This window comes from Ochlerotatus camptorhynchus, unplaced genomic scaffold (assembly GCF_037179485.1).
Source record: "Ochlerotatus camptorhynchus isolate MF236.1 unplaced genomic scaffold, CSIRO-AGI_Acam_v1.1 ptg000291l, whole genome shotgun sequence".
Lineage (NCBI taxonomy): Eukaryota > Metazoa > Arthropoda > Insecta > Diptera > Culicidae > Ochlerotatus > Ochlerotatus camptorhynchus.
Genome location: NW_027040780.1, coordinates 2541891 through 2566947, shown reverse-complemented (window position 1 = coordinate 2566947; position 25057 = coordinate 2541891). Strand labels below are relative to the sequence as shown.

Genomic DNA, 25057 nt, shown 5'->3' with positions numbered 1-25057 from the left:
GCAAAAAGAGATGATCACCGATTTGCTCATGACAGGAGCACATACAAGTGGTAGAGGTAACAATAGCTGCATTTTCAAAACCTACGACTAGATGTTTCCCTCCAGAACACAACTTGAGTGCGGTACAATCGATAGAACTGCTTGAAAACACATCGTCGGTACATGAGCAAATCGGTGATCATCTCTTTTTGCCAGTGCTTGCTCGCTTTTTACTCTCTATATACAATTTCCACAATGGCGTACTCTCAAGGAACTATCAAATCTAACAACGGACCGTATAGACAGCTTTGAGTAGACCCCTTACAGAACATAGTGAAACGCGTGGAGAAAGCACTAAAGGAGTGCAAATCGATATTAGGAGATGGAGCAGGTCGTTTACGGGAACCCAATCCCATTCTACCCAGGATCAAAGGTCTCCCCAAAGTCCACAAACCAGGAAATGAAATGCGAGAGATCGTGTCTGCAGTTGGTTCCCCCACCCACAAACTAGCGAAGTGGCTAGTCAAAGAGTTCCAGAGTATGCCGAATCAGTTCCAGAGTAAAGCAGTTAGTAACACCCAGGAGTTCGCCCAGCAACTACAATCTTCAGGAGACATCAACGAGGACGAGATTATGGTATCTTTCGACGTCACAGCTCTTTTTCCCAGTGTACCGGTCAAGGAAGCAATCAACCATTTGGAGGACTGGCTATTAACACAACGAGAGGATGCAGCATGGAGAAACAAGGTTCGGACGTACCTTAAGCTGACCCGCCTTTGTAAGGAAGAGAACTACTTCTCTTTCCGAGGTAACTTCTACAAGCAGACGAAAGAAGCCCCAATGGGAAACCCCTATTCCCCTTCTTGTGTGAACTTTTCATGGCCAACTTGGAGACAATCCTGAAGGAGAAAGGACTATTACCAAACCGTTGGTGGAGGTTTGTTGACTATATCTTCAGCGTAGTTAAACGGGAAGCCCTTCCACAAATCTTAGATGAGATCAACAGAATTCACAAGGATATCAAATTCACTCACGAGGTATAAAAAGACGGGAAACTTGCATTTCTCGATCTTCTAGTCATCAGGGAATCGTCATCATCTTCCTCGCTTGAATACGAAATCTACAGGAAACCAACAAGCACCAAAAGAGTTATCCCCTATACTTCCAACCAGTGCTGAGATTTGTCATTGTCATTGACAGACTTTCGCGCGATATTGACAAAATTGTTCGTCACATAGTCACTGACAGACTTGATCCTCAAAAAAACCTTCGTCAAAATCTCATTCATTTTTTCGTCAATGACAAAGATTCACCTGATAACAAAAAGTGTAATTTAGAACATTCTGTGTCACATTATTGTTATCCAAGTAGCTCAGGACGTAGATACTTGTTCACTTAAATGGATCCATGGAATTGTTTTGCTTAAGTCATTTAATTTTGTTACAAATTTAGCTAATAAACAAATCTGCACATGTTCGTCACTGACACCATTGTCATTGACAATTGACATGGTTTGCCTTGACTATGACTGTTAGCTAAAATGAGTGACCAAAGCAGAATTGTCAATATCACCGTGTACTGTCAAGATTTTGCAGCACTGCTTCCAACCATTCGTTCCAGCAGAAAATGGCCGCCTTTCACCACATGATTCATCAAATGCAGACTCTTCCACTCAGCGATACAGGAAAGGTTAAGGAATTACAGTACATCTTCGAAACAGCAAGACTCAACGGATACAAGGAGACCACAATCTAGGCAATCATCGATAAAAAAGCGAGAATTCTACAAAGGAGATTATTTACAACCCTCACCGCAGCACCTGAACCATTGAAACGAGTGTCCGTTCTATTTGATCAAGATATTACTTGTAAGCTAAGACCACAGTTAAAACAATTCGGATTAGATTTAGTTTTCACCAGTAGACATAACCAGTTGAAATCATAGTTAGGATTCACTAAAGACCCAGTTAATGTTTTAGGTAAAGCAGGTGTATATAAAATAAGCTGTAATCATTGTAACAAAGTATATGTAGGACAAACCAAGAGAACTTTAGCAACTAAATTTAAAGAACGTATAGTGGAGGTTAATAAGGCCAAAAAGTAAGAGGAAAAAGGCCTAACATATGAGGACCACCAACTATCGACGGAGGACATCACGATTTTACGAACCGTATCTACACCATGGAAATTGGATGTTGCAGAAAGCCTCGAGATCAACAAACAACGTAATTCAACTTTACTCAACAGGGATCAAGGAAACGGACACACATGGCTTTTCAAGTAAACAGCGGAGTACCTGTTCCTATAGAAAATTAAATTTAAGTTTACCTAGTTTCTAAGTGAAAATGTACCTGTGTTAATATATATTCGGTAAATGCGATGTTTTTCTTCAGTCGAGTATTAGTACAAGACACTGAAGAAGTCTGCACATTGTAGACGAAATACGCGTATCTGTCAAGGATAAGCAAATAAAGTAGTGGAATTAAATGGAAAATACTAATCCTTCTCTCTCTCATTATACAGGTATTCCATTAAGACGCCCACATTCATCAGGATTTAGTTCCCGAAATGTTCTGGCTTCTTGAGCCTCCTCGCTTAACATACCAATTGGAAGCAATGCAATTTGGATTGCTTGCGAACCGTGGATTAAAACCTTATGGACACAGGCTGGCATTGGATACCATTTATAAAGGCTAACATAAAGACGAGCAGTTCCTTCAGCACAATTTCGAAATGCTGTTATGTTTATCGAAAATCCGGAAGACAACGTACGAAGAATTGTATCGCATCGGTCAATTAAGTCTTCATTAATACCAGTTATTTATTGCCACCGGTTAGGGAGGGGGGGTATGCTGTTATACCTAATCAATGGCCACAATGGGTCACAAATTCTGAAACACCCCCCCCCCCCCATGCTGCGTAATTTATGCATGTACCATGATCACGTTCCCGGAATTAGTCAAATTTCCGTTCATTGGCAAAGTTTCAACATTTTGCGATAACCGATTATTTTTTCCTTTATCCACGGTCTTTGCCAAGCTCCAATCACCGTTGTCCATTGATCAAAATTCAATCAATTTTCTTCAAAATGCAATTCCATTCATTGGCTCCCGAATACCGCTATCATCAGGACGATCAACTTCCGTCACAATCTGTTCGATGCCTCGTTTGCTGTCACCTTCGTACTCAACAACACGCTTTTTTCCATCCGGTTGATCCAACATGTACACACCCTTAACGTGATCTCCGACGCGTTTCTCCCACTGATCCTTATGATCACCCGTTATCGGGTCATAGACTCCGTAGGCAAACTCGTAGTTAGGTAGAACAATACCATCATCGCGATCTTGTTGTTCTTCACCCCCTTTCTGAGCTTCTTGACTATCTTTTGGACTTTCTTGATTTTGCTCACTCCCATTTTCATCAAGGGGATTTTTCCTATCATTTTGACGAGCAAGTCCCCACTCCTGGGATTGATCCCCATTCGGTAGATGGCTTTGAGGTGCTGCTAAGCTGGTGGCGATGGCCAAGACCAGTAATACTGATGCAAACTGCTCGAAATAACTACATTTAGAAGTTAATCAAACTAAACAAAGCAATCTCAATCGTACCTTAAACATATTGATGGTTGTTATTCAATCACTATTGGAACTGTTGAACACAACTGCTAGCATTCCGATTGCGTAGCGATGTATTTATACTGAACAATTTATGGTTTTAACGCACATGTTCTTTAAAGCGGTATCGTGTTTATTTTTTCTGGCCAGTGATTTTGCGTGAACCTTTGCCGGTGCTCAGTGCCATTGATGGAGGGCTTGGATGATTAAGCTGGTGTCTGGTCAAGTGTCTAGACGGGTGGAATTGGCATCTAAATTGATATGATTTGATTTCATCATTAGGATTGTATGAATTTTTACACGATATCGGAAAATGTCTGTATGTGCATGTACCGTATGTATTGGGTGGACCAAATATGTATTTTGCTCCACCTAGCTTAATCTATTCCACATAAATCAGGTCCTGATCATTATCCCTCTCATGCTGCATTGGCCCTTTGAAGATTGATCTCCTCATCCTTGCCTATTACCATTGTGAATTACGGATGTAGTTGTAGTAAAATTACGTTATTTCAGCAACCATTGTGTGGTCCTCCTCATTGTTCTTCATCAGCAGTTCTTTCAGTCGAAGCGTCGTCAACTTTGCAAAGCAACCGCTTCGTGATGAATGTGTGAGTGCTGACCACGTTTTGCGTCCATTGCTACAATGGAAGCGCTCTGACCCTCGTTGGCGAATCTGCTATACAAGTAAACCACTGGAAGCGGCTCCCGTTCTGGTAGAGGAGGCTTTTTGGATAGCGGAAGATAAAATGTTTATTGTGTTGTACCTTTTGACTATAGTTTTAAGATGTATTTTATAGTGAACAAGAATCCTCGGCACTGTAAAGTTAATTCGGTTGAGCCTTATCAAATAAATAAATTAATAATAATTGATGAGCAAGCTGGAAGACCTCTTTTTACACTCCAGATACAGGGCCAGGACGACTTGGACTGCATTGATGAGGAAACGGCTCGACTGTGCTAGGTGGATTAGACGGATCAGGGTCTCCCATATTACCTTCTACGATGCATCCCGGAAGTGAAGAAACAGTGATAGGTGATCTTAAGGAGTATCTGTATCTGACCCATCCGATGACTCTGGAGATGCGGGCTGCCTGCGCGTTTTTTGCACGATTGTCTACGAACTAGATTCCTTCCGGCCACGAGTCAGGAATAAAGGCAGTATCACAGTATCATTGCAATCCAAAGCTTCCTTTGCGAATTTGGAAACGGTGTCAGCTTTTACGGACGGATGGAAATGCGAGAGGTAGATCCAGAATACATCTTTATACGTGGGTGGAGCAACGATGATGTCACCTTCTTCCAAAGATCTTGAACCTCTAATAAGTTTACGTACAACATGCAGCGGAAGGGGGAAAATAAATAGATATTGCGCGCATGTATTGTGGGTAGGAATGTGGCAAAGCGGCAGCGGTGCAGCGGTTAGCGCAATTTTAGTACATTACACGTTTGCCGCTGTACCGCTATTCCCTAGAACGTGTAAACTCAATCTGCAATCTAGGCGTTACGATCGATTCCAGGTTAACATTTTGTGAACACATAAGCATCATAACTGCTTAGCTGCATACACTGTGCTTGGTTTCATTCGTCGTCATGCTTCTGGTTTCACCGATGTGTATTGCCTCAAGATACTATTCTGCTCACTGGTTCGTAGTATCTTAGAATATGCTTCCCCAGTGTGGTCTCCATTTAGCACTACGCATACTACCACGATTGAACGGATTTAGAAAAGTTGCATGGAAAGGAGCCAACAAGATCCGACAACGGTGGCAAGTGTTACGTCGAGCGTTCGTGCGGCAATTTTGGAGGCCCAGCTGAAGAATGCGGAAAAGGAACTACGACGACGGGAACACGATTTGATGGAGCAAGCCGAAATAAAGAAGAGGGAACTAGAAGAATCGAAACGCCAGCTGGAGGAGAAGAAAAAGTTAGCAGAAGAAGAAAGAAGTCTACGTGAAAGAAAATTGAAAGAGGAAAAGGAATTAAAGGCCATGCAGTCGCAGTTGAGGAACGAATCCATGGAAAAGCGGCAGGAAATCATTCGGCAAGCAGCTTTCAATAGCAGTAGAGGTGGGTCCATTCCGGAGTCTTTCCAAAAGGTATCGGACTGGCTGGAAGAGCACACGGGTGCTGGAGAATTAGTGGAAGACAATAACGTCAATCCCCACTCTAACAAGTTTCTTATTAACCTAGCACAGCAAGTTGGGGGACGAAATCCGTCGATAGGTGGAAATTTATCTCGACGACCAGCAGCATTACCCCCTCAACCAATAACCCATTCAACTCCACTTCACTCTGGTGAATCACCAATTCCTGCACCTCAAGAACATCCGAATCGGAGCCCGGTTGGTTTCAACCTGAACGATCAACGGCCCAGACAGGTAGCTGATGGTAACCAAAGGTCGATTTCGAATCCTGTCGTGCTTACACAGCAACACATTGCTGCATGGCAAATACTGGGCAAAGAGTTGCCAGTATTTAGCGGTAATCCTGAAGATTGGCCTATATTTATAAGCAGTTTCGACCAGTCCACGATCACTTGTGGATATACGGATGCGGAGAACCTCATCCGCCTTCAGAGGTGTCTCCGTGGTCGTGCTCTAGAAACGGTCAAGAGTAGTTTACCCCTACCAACAGGGGTTCGGCAAGTGATACAAACCCTGCGGACGCTCTATGGTCGACCAGAAGTTCTCATTCGTTCGCTGATCGATAAGATTCATCAAGTGCCACCACCAAGGCACGACCGATTGGGCACATTAATTGACTTCGGCATTTCTGTGCAGAATCTCGTGGACCATCTCATTGAGGCTGATCAAAAAGACCACCTATCGAATCCAGTCTTGATGCGAGAATTAGTGGAAAAGCTCCCGGGATCAATACGGCTAGACTGGGTTGCCTTCAAAACCCGTTCTCAAACAGCTAACCTGGAAACATTGGGCAATTTTATGTCCGGGCTAGTGAACGCAGCGAGTGAAGTCACTTTCGATCTGCCAGGATCCAGCAGTACTTCCAGGGTAGAAAAGCGGAAGCCGGAACGGAAAGAGCTGGGATCTATCCATGCACATACTTATGGGTCAACCGATCCACTACCGGTAGGTTATTCCACTACAATTTTAAAACAACCGGCCAAACCTTGTGTGTCATGTGGCCGTGAGGGTCATCGAGTGGCGGGTTGTCCACAGTTCAAGTCTGCTAACTCTGACGAGCGGTGGAAATTAGTCGACCAAAAGGGACTCTGCAGAACGTGTCTCAACAGCCATGGTAAGTGGCCATGTAGATCTCCCCCTCTAAATGTGATCGTTTCTGCAAGTCACATGTCGCTCGGTGAATTTGCCTGGCCTCTTTTCCGTATGGTGCCAGTAGTTCTCTTTGGAAAGCATGGTCCACGGGTGGTGCTGGCCTTTATCGACGAAGGCTCTTCATTTACACTATTGGAAGACTCTGTTGCCAACGAGTTAGGTATCTCGGGACCTACGGAAGCACTTACTCTTCAATGGACTGGCAACGTGAAAAGGATCGAACCAAAATCAAAGGTGGTGCAAGTCAATATTTCCGGGAAAGATAGTTCAACCAAATACAAGCTAGGTCATGCCAGAACCGTGAGCAGCTTACTCCTGCCGTCTCAAACGCCGAGGTACCGCGAATTGGCTCAACGATATTTCCATCAGCGTGACCTCCCTGTAGAAGAATACGAACTTGCTCAACCAAAGTTGCTGATCGGGTTGGACAACCTTCACCTATGTGTTCCGCTCAAAATTAGGGAAGGGGGCCCGAATTATCCCATCGTTGCCAAGTGTCGTTTGGGATGGAGTATATACGGGAGCATACCGTTCCATACACGTACAGAAGCTGTAGTTAACTTTCACGTCGCAGCGTTGCCTGATCATGATCAAGAGTTGAATGGACAGATGCGCGATTACTTCGCTATGGAGAATGCTGGGGTTTCAGCTCCGTGAAACAAACTCGAGTCCGAAGAGGATAAGTGGGCAATCTGAATCCTGCAAGAATCAACACGCCGCACGGGAGAAGTATCTCGTTTTGAGAGGGGGTTGTTGTGGAAGTTTGACGATCCTGACTTTCCTGACAGTTATCCAATGGCAGTTCGCCGTCTAGAGTCATTAGAACGGAAATTTGAAGCGAATCCATGTTTTGCGGAGCAAGTACGCAACCAGATAGCTGACTACGAGCGCAAAAGCTAGGCGCACAAGGCCTCTCTTACGGAGCTGACGTCCATACCGGCAAACCGGGTCTGGTACCTACCTCTAGGAGTTGTAACCAGTCCGAAGAATCCTGGCAAGATCAGATTAATCTGGGATGCAGCAGCAAAATTAGGTGAAGCTTCGTTCAACTCCAAACTTCTGAAAGAGCCGGATCTGTTAACGCCACTTCCGAAGGTTCTATGCCAATTCCGGCAGTTTCCAGTGACAGTATCTGGAGACCTGATGGAGATGTTCCACCAATTAGGAATCCGGTATCCAGACTGCTTATCTCAGCGATTTGTGTTCCGCGATAGACCTTCCGACTACCCGCAAGTTTATATCATGGACGTGGCCACGTTTGGATTGACTTGTTCTCCAGCGTTGGCACAATTTGTGAAGAATGCCCAAGAATTCTCCTGCAAATTTCCCCGTGCTGCTGAAGCCATAATCAATAAGCACTACGTCGACGATTATCTAGATAGCTTTCGAACAGTCCAAGAAGCGATAGATGTGGTGAATGAGGTGAAGATGGTGCATTCGATGGGAGGATTCACGCTACGACACTTCCTATCCAATGAAGTGGATGTTCTGCGTGGGATCGGCGAAGTTGCAGCAGATGAAAGCAAGAATTTGTTACTGGAGAGAGGAGGATATGTCGAATCAGTGCTTGGGATGCAATGGTTGCCAGAAGACGATGTTTTCACCTATTCCTTCGTTATGAGAGATGATCTTCAACCAATATTGGAAGACAGACATGTTCCTACGAAGCGCGAAGTAGTTAAAGTGGTGATGACCTTGTTCGATCCACTAGGACTTATTTCGATTTTCCTCGTTCATGGCAAAATTCTGATTCAGGATATTTGGGCCAGAGGTACAGATTGGGACGTTACCATTTCCAACGACCTGTACGAACGCTGGCGTACTTGGACGAGCCTTTTTCCGACGCTGGATCTGCTTCGTATTCCGAGATGTTACTTCCGGTCAGCGCTTCCGGAAAATGTTGGTGGCCTGGAGATTCGTATGTTCTGCGATGCCAGCGAAGCAGCGTTCTCATGTGCCGCTTACTTTCGCGCAGAAATAGATGGAGAAATCTCGCTAAGTGGCGTTCATCGGTTCCAAACCAAAGGTCTCTCAACTCAAAACCCTATCCATTCCTCGACTTGAACTAAACGCCACCGTGCTTGGGACCCGTCTGTTGGAGACTCTTCAGAACCATCATAGCATACCGGTGTCTCGCAGGTTTCTCTGGAGCTATTCGAGTACCGTATTGTCATGGATTCGTTCCGACCATCGCCGGTACCATAAATTCGTAACCTTCCGTATCGGAGAAATCTTGATGTCTACAAATCCGTCGGAGTGGAGATGGGTGCCCACCAAACTTAACGTTGCCGATCAAGCAACGAAATGGAACAACGGACCATTGCTTTCGTTAGAGAATCCCTGGTTTCGAGGACCGAGTTTTTTTTTCGAACCAGAAAAATCATGGCCAGAACAGCGCCGACGAAAGAAGAACTTCGCCCTGCTACCACGCTCTTGAGTCACCTCACACCGCAGGTGGGTATCCCGCTTGAAGTTCCTTGATTCAACTCATGGACAAAGCTTCAGCGAACCGTGATCTTTGTTTTGCGATACGTGGACAACTGTAGCCGTAAGAAACACCAAGAATGTTTGCGGCTAGATGTCCTCACCCAAGAGGAGCTAAAATGGGCCGAAGAACTTCTGTGGAAGATCGCTCAGAAGGAAACATTATCCTCGCCGAGTCGCAGGGTCCACCTGAGAGACGATATCGTATTGTGCACAAATCCAGTCCAATTTACAAGACATGGCCCTTTATGGATGATCATGGGATCCTGAGGATGCGTGGCAGAATCAGTGCCGCTCCTTATGTCCCAACCGAGGCTAAGTTTCCAACGACTTGCCGAAAAACCACCCAATAACATTCCTAATCGTAGATTGGTTCCATCGCCGCTTCAACCATGCCAATCGAGAGACCATCGTCAACGAGATCCGCTAACGATTCAAGATTTCTAAGCTTAGATAGCTGGTGGAGGAAGTCTCAAAAAATTGCGTCTGGTGTCGTGTTTCCAAAGCTGCTCCAAGACCTCCAGCAATGGCCCCACTACCAAAGATACGCCTCACTTCCTTCGTTCGACCCTTTTCATTCGTCGGACTTGACTACTTTGGGCCAGTCTACGTTAGAGTCGGTCGAAGCCTTGCTAAACGATGGATTGCCCTGTTCACTTGCCTGACAGTAAGAGCAGTGCACATGGAGGTGGTGCATTCTCTGAGCACGGAATCCTGTCTCGTCACCCATTGAGAATTGCATGTTTGTGAAATCGGTGACAGTTATTCTGAATCACCCTGTAAATAAAAAATCTAGATGTTGATTTGTAGTTATATTTAAGTATTAATTAGCCAAATTTTCCAATGCGCTTTATTTGTGTATAAACTGTACATAGTATAAACTTGCAGTAACTAAAATTTGAGGAGTAACAATAAGGCCCATTTTGCTTAGTGGTAATACTTCTTCAAATAACTATAACTATGAGCTATCTCTCCCTCTAGCTTAGGTTTCTCCTTGAATTCCTTCTCGGCACCCCCTTCTTCCAGAGCAACATTCTTCACCTTCGCTTCAAAGCCCATCTTATCGTCGGCTTCGTACTCCACAACCCGCTGCGTTCCGTCCGCCTCAGCAAACTTGTACACTCCCTTCACCGTTCCTCCAACTCGCTTCTCCCACTGATCTTTGTGATCACCGGTCTTCAGATCCTTAACGCCATAGCCGAACTCGTAATTTGGCACAACGTCTTTCGGTTCCCCCTCCTTTTCGGATTCTTCCTCTTGCACCTTAGATTTCACTGTCACTTCCGTTTTCCGCTCCTGCTGGTAATCTTTCAGCATTTTATTGAGAACTGTCAGCTTTGCTTCCACCTCATCATCCAGCTTCTTTTCGGGGATTTCGTGGAATGTTTTGAAGTTATATTCACTAACACTGTCCGTTGGTTGATGGTACGCTGAAATGCATCCTACGATGGTGAGGATCAGTATGGTGGCGAACTAGAATGCAGAATAATCGGGTAATATTTCACAAATTATTAAAAACCAATCAAAATACCTTCATGGTGAGTTTTGACTAGAACGTTAAAGTTGTTTATTCCCAAACAGGTGATTGCAAACTGATGATACTGGACGAACAATTCATCAGCTTTTATACTTGAGCTAGAACTAAACGCTTATCTCACATGATGATTGTTTACAATTTCCATAAAGTTAAACAGACAGTAGAACTTTCCACCCAAGAACGTTTCGGCCGCAGAAAGAGAGGCGTGTGAATTTGCAGTAGCATGCTCGCTCGGTTTAGTATGTTCGTTCAACTTAAGGTTTTTTTTATAAAGCATGTATGGAAAGCCGTGAACTGCTAACCGGAGTTGTGTGGAAACGTGGAAGTTATTATGACCCAGATTTTATAGGTGCATCTTGGGAAGGTTATCGCCAGAATCGGACAAGCTCGTTGAAATGAGCTTAAGCTTTAATTGTTTGATGTTGAGTTGAGATGCTCTTTTGATTTAATCAGGGTTGCACAAATTGAATCGATGTCAATGAGATTTTATCTGCTGGCAAAACTCAGAAAAGATGAAAGTTGTAATCTTCTGGGATAAAACGACAATCAAAAATAGCAATCACATCTCATCAACGAGATGAATGAAACACGCCTCTATGCTAACTTTGATTGGATTATTAGTCATAACATTACTATGTTGTGCAAACAATCTTTGTTTAGTCATCTTTCAATTTGATTGTTTGCTTATTTTGGTCCCATCCGCCCGCTACCATTCAAAATAAGCCTTAGAAAACGTGACCACTTCTTTCAAGCTCACAAAGTCAACGCACATAGTGAACTGTTAGGCACCCCATGAGGTCCCAGCGGCGGTGGCAAGCGCCAATTGTTCAAAATGCTAAAATTATACCACCGACCATTGGCAGTAGCATCAAAACACGACATGCAAAATAAGAAGCTCAATCCGCTTTGTCTACCCACGCTTTTACCAACTGCAAAAAACGTGATCCACTTAATCGAATCCTGCTCAAGCCGCTTCTGCTCGATAGCTTGCATTGCGGCTTTTTTGATTGTGGTGCAGAATAATAGAAGCATATGGCACTCACTCGGCATAAACCATCGTGCTCATCGGTGGCACTAGCTAGTAGGCAAACGAAGCGGTGTCTAAGGTAGCAATCAAACCACGCGTCGATGCCTTCTTTTCTTACTAGGTCAATGTCAGGCTTTTCCTCGGTGAAGACGGACGCGTCGGCGTCGTCGTCGTCGTAGTGAGCATTCACAAATCAAAGACAAAAGATGCCTGCAATCGGATGGTTAACTAATGGATTCGATTTTCTCTAAATTTGACTAAACAGTAAATGCCTTTTGATCCAGTTTTGAAAATGCTGCTTGTTCAAGTTTCACCGGTTTCTCATGATTGCTTCAATGTGAACTAGGCTTGTATCGATGGATTGGTAAAAAACTTCAAATTTCAATCTGAAAAGAAATCTTTTCAAGTGATTGATTTGGCCAAACATGATACCCTACGCTTTTCGCTATGCAGTTTCAAATCATCATTCGGTGGTCTGTAATTCTTTTAAGGGGATGTTCAAAAACTACGTATACCATCTTTGGGGGTTTTAGACCTCCTCCTAACCCTGCGTAGACAATCGTATTTACAAATGTTTAGAAATTTTTTTGGACCGTTGACACTTGCCAACCCCACCCCTTCTGAAATGTCTACATAGTTTATAAACGATCCAACTAATTTCGGGTCATTCTTAGAGGTAAATTTTAAGTGAGTAATCGTCGTTTCCATTTTTTGTTAGATACAGACAGAGTTTGCAAAGCAATGTGGATTTGGAAACATTTCAAAGTCGAGAAAAAAACAACAGTTTATCTCTAACGAATTTCGGATTTGCCTGGGCTGTTTTAAATTGCGGATAGGTTAAATGCTCGAGCTGCTAATCGAATCATTTGAGCCGTGTCAAACGTAGGCATGAAACCCATCCGGCAGTTTAGATAAAGGTTGAACATAAAAAATATCCGGACACATTAAAAACGTTGCCATTAAGGCATTTTTAAGCAATATTTTTCAAAATTTCACTGGATCAAGCTAAGAGTGTTTAGAATCACACTAGGTATTGGTTGTCAGGATAAATTCATTTGTTTACATCATGGCTTCACCAGAGCAAGCTCGTTGCGATTCGATCCTGCACGATTCATACGGTAATGCCGGTCTATCCGATCCTGGCAGTTTTCGATCAAATTCCTGGGCAGGAATTTTATACCTCGGTTGACCGGAAGAGTGCCCTGGAAGAATGTAATATAAAAAAAAAGTAGAAATTCCCCAAAAAGTTCCTTGTCTGGCAAGAAATCTGCAGTTGTGGGCTGAGAAGCGAAACTTGCGTTACTTCTGGGACTATTAACCAGCAAATTTACCAGAAAGAGTGCCTACGGAAGAGACTACTGCCTTTTCTGGAGCAGCACGAGGGGGATTGCCTATTTTGGCCAAAATTGGCAAGCTGTCAGTACTCAAATTCCACCAAACAGTGGTACAGTGAAAATGGCGTCACAGTGGTTTCCAAGGAGATGACTCTGGCAAATACTCTTGAACTAAGGCCAATTGAGGAATACTGGTCAAATGTGGAGCACATGCTGAAGAAAAAGGGTGGAACTTCAATTTAGTCACTTTAGACTCAAGTGGGATCAAAATTGCTGATCATGTGTGAAAATTTCTTCTTCTTCTTCTTCTTCTTCTTCTTCTTCTTCTTCTTCTTCTTCTTCTTCATCTTCATCATCATTATCTCCTCCTTCTAGGCCTTTAAGATTCTGCGAGTGTTTTGCTGGCTATCAACTTTGTATTCTAGATGCATTTCCATAGTTATTAATTGACAGAACCTCGAGCGTCGAGAATGGTGATGCAAAGAATACGGCAACGATGGAACGAGCCAGTGCTGTGGTTGTGGGTAGTCTAGGGTAGTCAACGACTACTTAGCTCCAAACCGAAAAAAAATGTTTACAAAATAGGTCAAATACAGCAATCCAATCCAATAACTAGCATCTCATGTTCAGTTGGACATTGAAAAATCGCTAAATTTGAAATGTCAAGCGCCCCTCACTGGGGCAGATCAGTGATTTTCTCGGAAAAAATTAATAACTTTTGAACAAAGCATCCAATCAGAATACTGTCTTCGGTAAAGTTGTTTGTATTAGTTAAGCGCTTCTTCTGCATAAATTAATTAGTTCGCAACTTGGTCGTAGAGATGGCGCGCGAATTTAACTTTTGAATAAAGCATCCTAGACGTATGGTGTTTTCAACAAAGTTTTTTATCTATTAAAATGAAGGAAAGTTGCACAAGACATAAAACTTCCATAACCTTTAGTTTCGGAGATATAGGGTATATTGAAAAATATGATGTCAAAATTCTTATTTGTTAACTTTTTTGTATATTTTCATATGTTTGCTCTGGTTTCTGCATTTATTCCAACGAAAACAAACTAGGTGCGAATTTCCATTGAACTGTTTGTGGAATTTATAGTGGTTTTAGTGAAATATTCTCGAAAAACATGATATTTTGCCTCTATTTTAGGTGGGTGGGATTCTCGAAAGGGCAGCTAAGGGCAGCTGGACTTTGTCTCTTTTGCTAGCTCATGTCATTGTCTAACATATACCAGAAAACTGAAGACATGATATTCAATGATTTTTTTTTAATTTCACTTTATATATACCGATAAATTAAAATGAACTGTTTCACATAATGAAAAACATTATATAAATTTTTGACATGTCACCATTTTTAAATGCTGTGCTGAATTTTGAGATTGTTTACTTATTATGAGCTGCCAGCAAACCAGGGGCCTGGCTGGCGGCCATGTTTTTGATGCTATCATCTGCTTTTGACTCTCTGCTTACTACACGATTATCCGTCCCTTTCCACCATGTATACGTCAGCTCAATCAGCTGCATTACCCAGGTAAAGTTGTATATGTGACATCATCGTATAAGCTGTGTGCTGCCGTGCCAACGTGATCGTGTACAACGTACAATTATCGATTACTTTTTCGAAGAGACGTATCAGCTTCTGTAAACAATGCATTTGATCGTCGGTTTGGTGTAACTGGTAGCTCATCCACGGATACTAACACCACTATCATCCAGGAGAAAATTTCCCCTATCTGATGGTAGTGTTAGTATACGTGAGCGAGCTACCAGTTACGCCAAACCGACGATCAAATGCATTGTTTACAAAGCTGATACATCTATTCGAAAAAGTAATCGAGAATTATTAATGTGCGTCAATGTTTCAGTAGTTGGTATCCATAAGCGTGAATTTTTTTCTCGTCTCAGTTCAGTGATCAATTTCCGGTGTTGAGCAATAATCCACAAAGTTGCTATAATGGATTCACCTTCAATGTAAATTTTCAACAGTTGTTTATTCTATGCCATATGCTCAACATGCATTTCGTTTAGTGGTGTCTCAAAATTAATTTTAGTAAAGATAATAGATCACACAAGCACATCAAACTATTTTTACAACCAGATCCATTAATTACAAGTCTGCGAAAAAGACCGAAGAAAAATTCAGCCCAATTAATAAAAAAAAAATAGCGAGGTATTGGCATTATTACAACCACCGGATTCATTTGACAAATAGTGACAATTAAGGACAACTGATTTCTAAATACTTCAAATTAAGAGATAGTTTAATCTTTAAACCATTACTGCTTCTGCAATTTAAAAGGTTTAACGAATAAAAATTATACATAACTGACAGGTTTCCTTATTAGTAGAGATACTTGTAACGGTTTACAAAAGGTGAAATTAAAAAAAATCATCGAATATCATGTATTCAGTTTTCTGGTATATGTTAGACAATGACATGAGCTAGCAAAAGAGACAAAGTCCAGCTGCCCTTAGCTGCCCCTACGAGAATCCCACCCACCTAAAATAGAAGCAAAATAACATGTTTTTCGAGAATATTTCACTAAAACCACTATAAATTCCACAAATAGTGCAATGAAAATTTGCACCTAGTTTGTTTTCGTCAGAATAAATGCAGAAACCAGAGCAAACATATGAAAATATACAAAAAAATTACAAATAAGAATTTTGGCATCATATTTTTCAATACACCCTATATCTCCGAAACTAAAGGTTATGGAAGTTTTATGTCTTCTGCACTTTTCCTTCATTTTAATAGATAAAAAACTTTGTTCAAAATACCATACGTCTAGGATGCTTTATTCAAAAGTTAGATTCACGCGCCATCTCTACGACCAAGTTGCGAACTAATTAATTTATTCAGAAGAAGCGCTTAACTAATACAAACAACTTTACCCAAGACAGTATTCTGATTGGATGCTTTGTTCAAAAGTTATTAATTTTTTCCGAGAAAATCACTGATCTGCCCCAGTGTGCGCCCCCGGCAGACAAGTTTAGGTAAAAAAATTACAAAAACTATTTTAGAAACTATCGGTAGGGGAAAAATCACCCCATCTGAGGGAAGTGTTAGAATGCTATAGCGAGCTACCAGCTACGCCAAATTGTCGATCAAATGCATTGTTTACAAAACCTGATATGTCCTTCGAAAAAGTAATCGAGATTTCTTCTTCTATGGCACACCTGTACATAAGGCGCCTAGACCCTGACCCTGAGTGATGCCTCATAGCTTCGTTCAGCTCGACTGTCTGACTGAACAAGTGGAAGCGATTTGACAGACGTGATGAAGATTTCCGTTACTCTTCCCCTCCCTCTCCCCTCTGTTAAATGTTACGACCGAGCTCTGACTAGCTCCACCGTCGGGATGGGACTGATGGTAGCGGTGGATGCAATTTGGTAGAAGCATTTTGGAAACCTTTCCGTTGCTCTTCCTTTCCCTCGACGATTTGGCAGCATCTGATAGTGAAAGCAGTAGTAGTTAAATTATGTTTATTTCTGTTGATTATGATAGCACATTGATTTAACATTTTAATTGATCAGCCTACCTGACATCTTGTTTAATTTGATATTCTAACTTAATATTTGCGTTTTTCAACTCGTTTACAGAATATCCCTATTGGGGGTGAGTTTTGTTTGAATTGAAAAAAGTTGAAAGGGTTGTATACTAGATACGACCGCATGGTTGGCGATGGATAACGTATGTTATGTGTTGTACTTAATTGTGTATATTATATTTTAGGAATATTCCTTAATAACTGTTTTGCGAAAGTTTGGTGGCCGTTTTGTTGGGCTGATGTTGTTGACAATGATGGAACGGGCGACCTTGTTGGACGCTTATATAGTACACAGCTAAAAAAAGTAGTGTAAATTTCCGTTACTATGATGCACATAAATGGAGCTTCATATATCATACAAGTTTAAATTATAGATCTTGTAAATTTATGAGACATGTCATGCAATATTGCATATATTGTATGCAACTGTCCACTTTTGTTTGCAACATTTCTTGCAAGCTGCTAGTTTACGTGAAAATGAAGTTTACATGTATGAATGTTTGCATGCATGGAAGTTTACATCGCCAGTAAAATTCAGAATTTTTTGGTGTGTAGAACAGAAAATATAAGAGGTGTCAGATACTCGCATACGTACGTTAAACTCTTTCTTGATAATGTTGTGGCCCTGAAAAGGGCCATTTTTCCAACGCGCTCGGCGTAGTTGCCCTTGCGGAGCAGACGGTGAATACGACCGACTGAGAACTGCAGCAGTTGGGCATTCCATGACGGCGGCCCAGTATACCGGAGCACTGGCACCAACGCACTCGGCGTAGTTGCCCTTTCGCCCCCAGGCTCTGCTGCCGCTGCTCTGCTGCTCTGCTGCTGGGTCGACGATCGGATAGACAATGATGGAACGGACGACCTTGTTGGACGCTTATATAGTAGAACAGAAAATATCAGAGATGTCAGATAGTCGCATCTGATGTCTCGGTTGGAGAAAGTATAAGAATATAAAAAAATCAATCGATTTTCACCATCTAGACAATGGTTTACTTTTAACCATTTTTCAATAGTTTACAGAATGAAATCAATAGTTTTGAAACATTCAGCAAATTGCTAGAAATATTTCCAATCGATTGATGCCATTATCTCGTAAATCTATCGAGAGACGGTTGAGTTATTATCGTTCAAAATCTTTTAATTTTTCGTAACGCATCCAAAATTACTGTTTTCAATTTTGTACCCCCGTATGTTGCCGAAAGACGTTATCCAACGTCAAAAGTGAATACCTAACTACAAGTATAACGTAATCTAACGTGCTAGATCACGCATGATCTGATGATTTGATCTCAGACAGGTGTATCTGAACCTTTCCAGGATGAATACTCTCCGTTCTTCTAATGTCTGAATTCCAGCCAGGAGGTGGATCTCAGAATTTCAGAAGATCTCAGAAGTGATGAAATTTGGCGCAACTCTCCCAGATTGGCATCTCGTATTCCGGGAAGGATATTTTGTTTGAAGACAGCAAGCTTATTTCTCAGGGACATGGTAGACCTCCTGTTGATGAGTGGATACAGTGATCTTATCAAGATGTTTTGGTTTTGTCAACGTGCTCCCTGAAAATCAGCTTGCTGTCTAGTGTTAAGCAGAGGTAGACTATCTCTTTCGACCATTCCACTACTGAGTCGTTCTGGCAGATCTATTATTATTCTCCGATGGAACAAGTCTAGGAGATTTTGAGTGAGGAAGGATGATGACCTGGGTCTTTGCCGCGTTGGTACGGATCTTCCAGCTGTTAAAATATTCAGCCAGGACGTCCAGGCTTCTCTGAAGTTTGGCAGTCAGAGGTCCTATGACCCTACCCTTGTAAACGATGGATGTGTCATCTGCGAACAGAGACAACGATCCACCATCAGGGGGAGCCGGCATATTGGAGGTGAACAGGTTGAATAGGATGGGGCCAAGGATGCTTCCTTGTGGAACCCCGGCACCGATGTTGAAAGCATCCGATGTGATGCCATTCAGAGACACTCAGAACGTCCTGTCCGATAGATAGTTGTTGATTATCTTCACTAGGAAGATTGGAAGACCATACTGCTGCAATTTGAACATCAGGCCATCATGCCAGACGTTGTCGAATGCTTTTTCAACGTCCAACAACGCCATAGAAGATGTTTTTGCAACAGACTTGTTCCGTCTGAGAATGTTTATTACTCTAGTCAGCTGGTGGACGGTCGAACGAACTTTCCGAAAAACAAAATGTTCCTCGAGTAACAAGTTGTTTTCTTCGGCAGATGTTAGGGGCCGGTGGCAGACTGCTCTTTTGAACCGTTTTTATAAACCTGAGAGAAGGCTAATTGGTCGATAACTTGAAGGAGACGACGGATCCTTCCCAGGTTTCCAGATGGGTATGACTTTAAATGATTTCCAGCACGAGGATAAGTAGCCAAGTCTGAGGCACTGATTAAAAATCAATGACAGATGGTTGTAGAATCTGGAAATCAAATTCCAGATTCAGGATGTAAACCTGAGGCCTTCGTGTTTTTAGATGATTTGATATAGGCCGACAGTTCGTCAGCCGTAATCTCGTATTCCTCGGAAAAAAATATTGGGAATCTGATAGAGGTTGGTTGCGTTTTCAGCAACCTCAGCTCGTGAAGGCTGACTATATTTTGTCCGAGATTATGGGAGCTGACGAAGTGTTGACCTATCGTGACAGCCTTCTCTTCAGGAGTTATCAGATGAATCACTGGGTTGCCGTAATGATCCAGTGGGGTCAGTGGTGGAATGGGTATTGGCTTATTTTCAAGAATTTTGGTTAGTTTCCAAAAGGGCTTTGCACAATGTGGGAGAGAGCGGATCCTGTTAGCAAAGTCCTAATTTCTGAGGTCCAGCATCCTGGCTTGTATGGTTTTTGTTAGGCGAATACAGTGGGTCTTAAGAACAGGCAGTCCAGAGCGTACTGGCACGTGTTGCTCCCTGGCCCTGGATATCACCTCCTCGATAGAATGCAGACACTGGTCAACGTTTTCGGTCGTCTCCGGAAGGACACCGTAGTCGACAGTGGAGTCGACACAGTGTTGGAACTGATCCCAGCTGACTCGGTGATAGTTGCGACGGGAAGCTTGGAATCGATTGACGGGTGAGCTAACTTCGACCACCACCGGATAGTGGTTCAAACTCAGCTCCTAGTGGGACACAGGTTGCAAGATGTTATTTTTAATGTTGCTGACGAAGATGTCGATGATGGAGTGCAGGCCGGACCTACTCAGCTGGGTGAGAGTGTCCGGCGCCAGGATGGTGTAGTGAGCCTCTTAACTTGATATTTGGCGTTCAGGTTGCCAGCGATGATGAATTTTCTACGGCGTCGTGTTATATTGACAATATCCCTCCGCTGGTCTGCTGTGGATCCATCCCTGGCGTTTGCTTGTTTCGGGCAGTAGGCAATGATGGTGACGGGGCCGACGGGTGTGAAGACTTCCACTTCCAATACTTCAACCATTTTCAGCTGGAAACTTGATAGCAGCCGGCAGCAGATGTTGTTCCTGGTAGCAATGGCCACTCCACCACCCCCAGAGCTTGTCCGATTCAGCCTCACGAGCTGGATTCCAGGAATAAATACGTTCATCATCAGGTGAGTTTCGGTGATGATAGATGATAGCGATGTCGATGCTATGTTCGTTGAGGAAGTCAACGAACTCGATAATTTTGCTCTTGAGCGAGCAAGCGTTCCAGTTTGCGATTTTGATGAGCTCACGGTCCATAACTGAGCATGAAGGTAGCCACAGCTTAGAGCGGATTTGTTGTTGATGATTTTGGCAATGTCGTGCATCTTGAGGAAGATGATCATTAGTTTCGCTGGGGTGAACCAAGAGCCATAGTTGATTTTGGGCTACAGTAAGGACGGTCCATCTTAACGCCAGTATAGCCCAGGGGCTGTGGGGAGATCCTGCGGTTGTGGAGCAGTAGTCGTCTATTGACCTGATTTTGCAGGGGCTCTGGCAGTTCTGCTTGAGCAGCAGTAGCAGCGGTACGAGCAGCAGCCAATCGTTGATTGAGGGCAGCGGTGGCAACACTGGAATCGGTCGTCGTGATACCGGTGGGAAGTTCTGATCATTCATTTCCAGCACCTTCTTGTGGCCGGGGTGGTTTCTCGTCGATGCTTTCCTCCAGATCTCAATGTACTTGGCGCGCTTCGGGCAGGCCTTGCTTGTTGCTTTGTGAGCAGCACCGGAGTTGGCGCAAATGGGATCGGCTTCATCGAGTCTGTCGCAGGCGTCGGTTTTGGATGGTTGAGTTCTACTCAAGGTGAACCGGCTTCAGTCCATGAGGCACCAGCTCTTCCAAGAAGACGCCTGTGTCCATGTCGTATAGTCCTCGCAGGACCACCTTGAACGGCTTAACAGCCTCGATGTCGTGTGAGAATTACTCCACGTGCTTGGTCCAGTATGGACTGTACCGACTTGTAATATTTCAACGCCGGAACCATCAGTTTGTATCCTTCCGTGCTCAGCCCATCACGTAGAAGTTTATTTTTTCCCGCAGTCTGGGAGGGAAGCACCATTCTGTCCTTCTTCGACGGTCCTGTTGTTTCCGTCACCGGCTCTGCACCGTCCTTCAGAACGGAGAACCGATTATTGTCCAGCAGCTTCTTCGCAGCTGCCGCACTGTCACTGTTGTCGTCAATCCTAGACCGTTTCCCGGGATTGCCGGGACTCGCGCCACCGCGCGATTTTTTACCCATGGCTGGGTCAGCGAGAGCGTCACTATTCAACGCGAGAATAAAAAGAACAACACAATCTAACGAACGCGAGAGCGAGAAAAAAAAACGTGTACAGTACTGCTCAAGAGCCTTTGATGCAAATCGATAGTGGAAGCGATTTGGCAGATCCTTTAGTTGAAGAAAATTTCGGCTGCTCTACCTCTTCCACTATTATAACGTAATTAGTTTTCACCGAGCTCCGATAAAATCGACCGCAACGTTGAATAATAGTGCAGCTTCGGCTTGGGATCAACTTTCTGATGGCTGTGTTAGGGGTGAGCACCTTGTGGTTTCCTTTGGTTTGTTTTCCGTCGATCTTGTTTTCCGTGCTAAGCACCAATGCTACTGACGCCAGATAAGCAGCTCCCACACCTGGACCCTACCTGGAAGGCGTGATCAGAGATGTTATGCCTCAGAACATCCCGACGGTGCCGACTGGGATTGAACCCACGCCTGCTGGGGTGAGAGGTAATCACGCTTACCACTACACCACCGACGCCGCTTCCATATTGCTTCATAGTTAACTATTTAAATATTTAACAATTATAATGTGTGACATACCTTCTGTTTTGACAAAAAAAAAATAAATGAGATTTTTTCGAAAATCTCTGTCACCGTCTTTTAAACCAATCATAGTGACAGAGCAGCCTCTGTAAAAATATCGTCAGATTTTTCATTGAAAATGGCATTTGTCAGTCCTGCTCAGGCATGGATCTATACATCATTTTGCGGAATGCTGTTGAAGAAAAACAGTTAGAGGCAAATGAATGTAAATGAATGCACGAAATGAATGTAAATGATTTTCCATGCCTGGTCCTGCTTAAACTATATTCACTAGAATTCAGTAGCTTTCCGGTGAAGCATCAGTTTATAATGCGTTTGCACTTTGTTTGCTAAGCAATTTGGATAAAACGGTGTTTTACTTGACCTTACTTGTATGAACTGACCCAGTTTTTGTGGTATTTGAAAACCCCATTTTCCCTCATAATCTGTCAACCTTGTTTATGAACAGCTTCAGAGATAAAACAAGCTTTACTGTTTGATTACTCATAGATACGAATCAAGAGTACTAGTTTCGAAATAAATAACCGTGGTTACCCCTTCTAACTGACATTTCATTGTCGGTTTGTCACCAGTTGGATTCCGTTAGTTTGATACACTGCGACTCATTTGCATTTCTATCAAACGAACAATCACGCTAAGCAAACCGCTGTGCTGTGATGTCACTCCCCCTAGAAGTCAAGTTATCCTGAAAAGAATGCTACTTTACGCGGTTGATGATGTTATCCATATCATGCCTTAATAATGGGATTGATTAGATACATTATTTAAAACAAAATCACACCTAGCTTGTGATAATCACCAACCAGAAAAGGTCAAATGCGTTGATTCAAACTATTTTAATCAAAGCCTAACATTATCACATCCGTTTCAATAAATTAAGATAAATTGCTCTAACCTACCCTACCGATCTTTACGAACCGCGTCACATCCCTGCACAATCCCTCACTGTTCAAATTTGCCCCAGCTTAATCTTGAGCTTCCTCAGCACCTCCTCCTTCTCATCATCGGATTCTACACGCTCTGTCACCCGCGAAACCAGATCACGGCCTTCCTCGGTGCTAAGGTCAACAAGCTTCACGTTGCCATTGCTTTCCTCGATGAGCACAATGTGGCGAATCAAATCGGCAATGGCTGGCAGCAGTTCGCTTGGACCATCAATCTCGTTTTGAGTGTCATTTGGAACGGATTGCCCAAGGCGTTCCTGACGCAGACGGAACACTCGATCCTGCTCCCTTGTCGGAATGCGTCCAGCACGACGGGCTTCCATTTCCTGGCGGCGATCTTCTTGCGAGTTCGGAGAATTACCGAGCCGTTCCTGGCGTCGCAGCTCAAATTCCCGCCTACGGTCACTCATATTTTCCAAATTTTTCAGCAGCGTTTCCCGTCTCTGTTCGATTCGTTGCTGTCGCTCCTGACGCCTCCTTTCGATTTCCTGCCGAACAGCCTCCACCACCCGCATATTTTCCTCAGTAGTGGAAGTTCCTGCATCGCTGGTGGCTTCACTAGTTTGCTGCAGACTAGTTGCTTGCTCCGTGGTCACAGCAGCCAGGGTTGTATTTCTTCTTCGTTGAGCGTCAACTGCACTCAGTAGTACCAAAAGTCCCACTAGAGCTACCAACTGTGGAAATTGTTGAACTTAATTAGCTTGATTCACTCAGTAGACTTATTTTGATGTACGATTACCTGTTTCATATTGATAACAACTTTTGATTGGAAAAGATAACCACCAAAAATCAACTCACAACCTTTAGATGAACACCAAACAATCACCCTCACTCACTCGCTGTTTGAAGAAGCTAAACCGAACCAATACTGATACCCATTTGATGGTTGCGCAAACTTTTTATAGCCATAATTGTTACGATTAATTTACCGGCTAGGGGCTTCCTTGTACACGCTGCTGCCGCTGAGTTTCTGAGTCCGCACTGCACCGGCACTCTGTTGGGAAGCCAATGATGCTGAACATTGAGAACGAGAACAAACATGGATACCTACATCAGAGGGTGATTTACGGTAGCCTAGTTTGTAAAGTTGCTGTTCAACACAGTCAGCGAGGTACCTTATCGAACCGATCGGTATGGTTTCGTAGGCAAATTTTGAGCTCAAAATTACAATGCATCCGTGTTCCGGACGGAACTTGAGTGTTGTTGCTGTTCGGCGCTGCGTTGACTTACATAAAGGTAAAGGAGAACGGAAAACTGCATGTCATGCTTGGTCGACAGATTTCGATGGGAGAAATTGCACTTGAACGTGCGCTGAACGCCCCGTTCCGCTTTCAAATGGCTCTGATTCTTGGGTGTTCTAAGGCTCCTGGCAGAGTGAATGCTAGTAACTGAGTGGATAAATGGTATTATTATTAATTATCATTCCTCTTGCCGGTCAGCTGAAATGTTGCTTATGCCACGAGTTAAATTTAACTCGGAAAATGGTTCACAGCTTAAGTAAATCAACGGTAACGAGAAGAAGTGCTAGCAAACAATTAAAAATGCAAAATAACAACATAAATGCTTCTTCTTCTAGTTTTTTTTTATGCTCCTGTGGCAAACTTTTGCCGGCTCTCCACTTAGTAGTGCTCTTTGAAGCACTTCCACAGTTATTAATTGAGAGTTTTCTATGCCAACCAGTACATTAATTTGTTATTGTTTGGCAAGCACAATGATTCTTTATGCCCATGGAAGTCAAGAAAATTTCCAACGCGAAAGATTTCCTCGACTGGACCGGGAATCGGCTTTTTAATACCGTGCTTTAGCAGAATAGGCTATCTGAGACACCGGTGATTGGCATTAACGTGGCGGAACAGATACCGACCGAAAATTAAGCAATGACAAAACATAGCGGCGCCGGTGGTGTAGTGGTAAGCGTGATTGCCTCTCACTCCAAGGCCTGGGTTCAATCGCAGTCAGAGCCGTCGGGATTTTCTGAGGCATAAAGGGTGTCCTACATCAAATTGAATCACGGAAAAT

General features: G+C 43.2%; 2 protein-coding genes across 2 annotated transcripts; both read right to left on the bottom strand.

Moving 5' to 3' along the window:
• Window positions 1–3061: 3061 nt before the first annotated feature.
• Window positions 3062–3598, bottom strand: LOC135706821 (pro-resilin-like). Its single transcript, XM_065228491.1, has 2 exons — window positions 3590–3598; window positions 3062–3529 (listed from the first exon to the last, which is right to left on the bottom strand). Exons 1-2 carry the CDS (start codon window positions 3596–3598, stop codon window positions 3062–3064), a joined length of 477 nt encoding a protein of 158 aa, XP_065084563.1.
• A 19435-nt stretch (window positions 3599–23033) lies between these two features.
• On the bottom strand, window positions 23034–23871 carry LOC135706839 (trichohyalin-like). The gene is made up of 2 exons (XM_065228512.1): window positions 23778–23871; window positions 23034–23712 (listed from the first exon to the last, which is right to left on the bottom strand). Exons 1-2 carry the CDS (start codon window positions 23784–23786, stop codon window positions 23044–23046), a joined length of 678 nt encoding a protein of 225 aa, XP_065084584.1. The 5' UTR covers window positions 23787–23871; the 3' UTR covers window positions 23034–23043.
• Between the last annotated feature and the right edge of the window lie 1186 nt (window positions 23872–25057).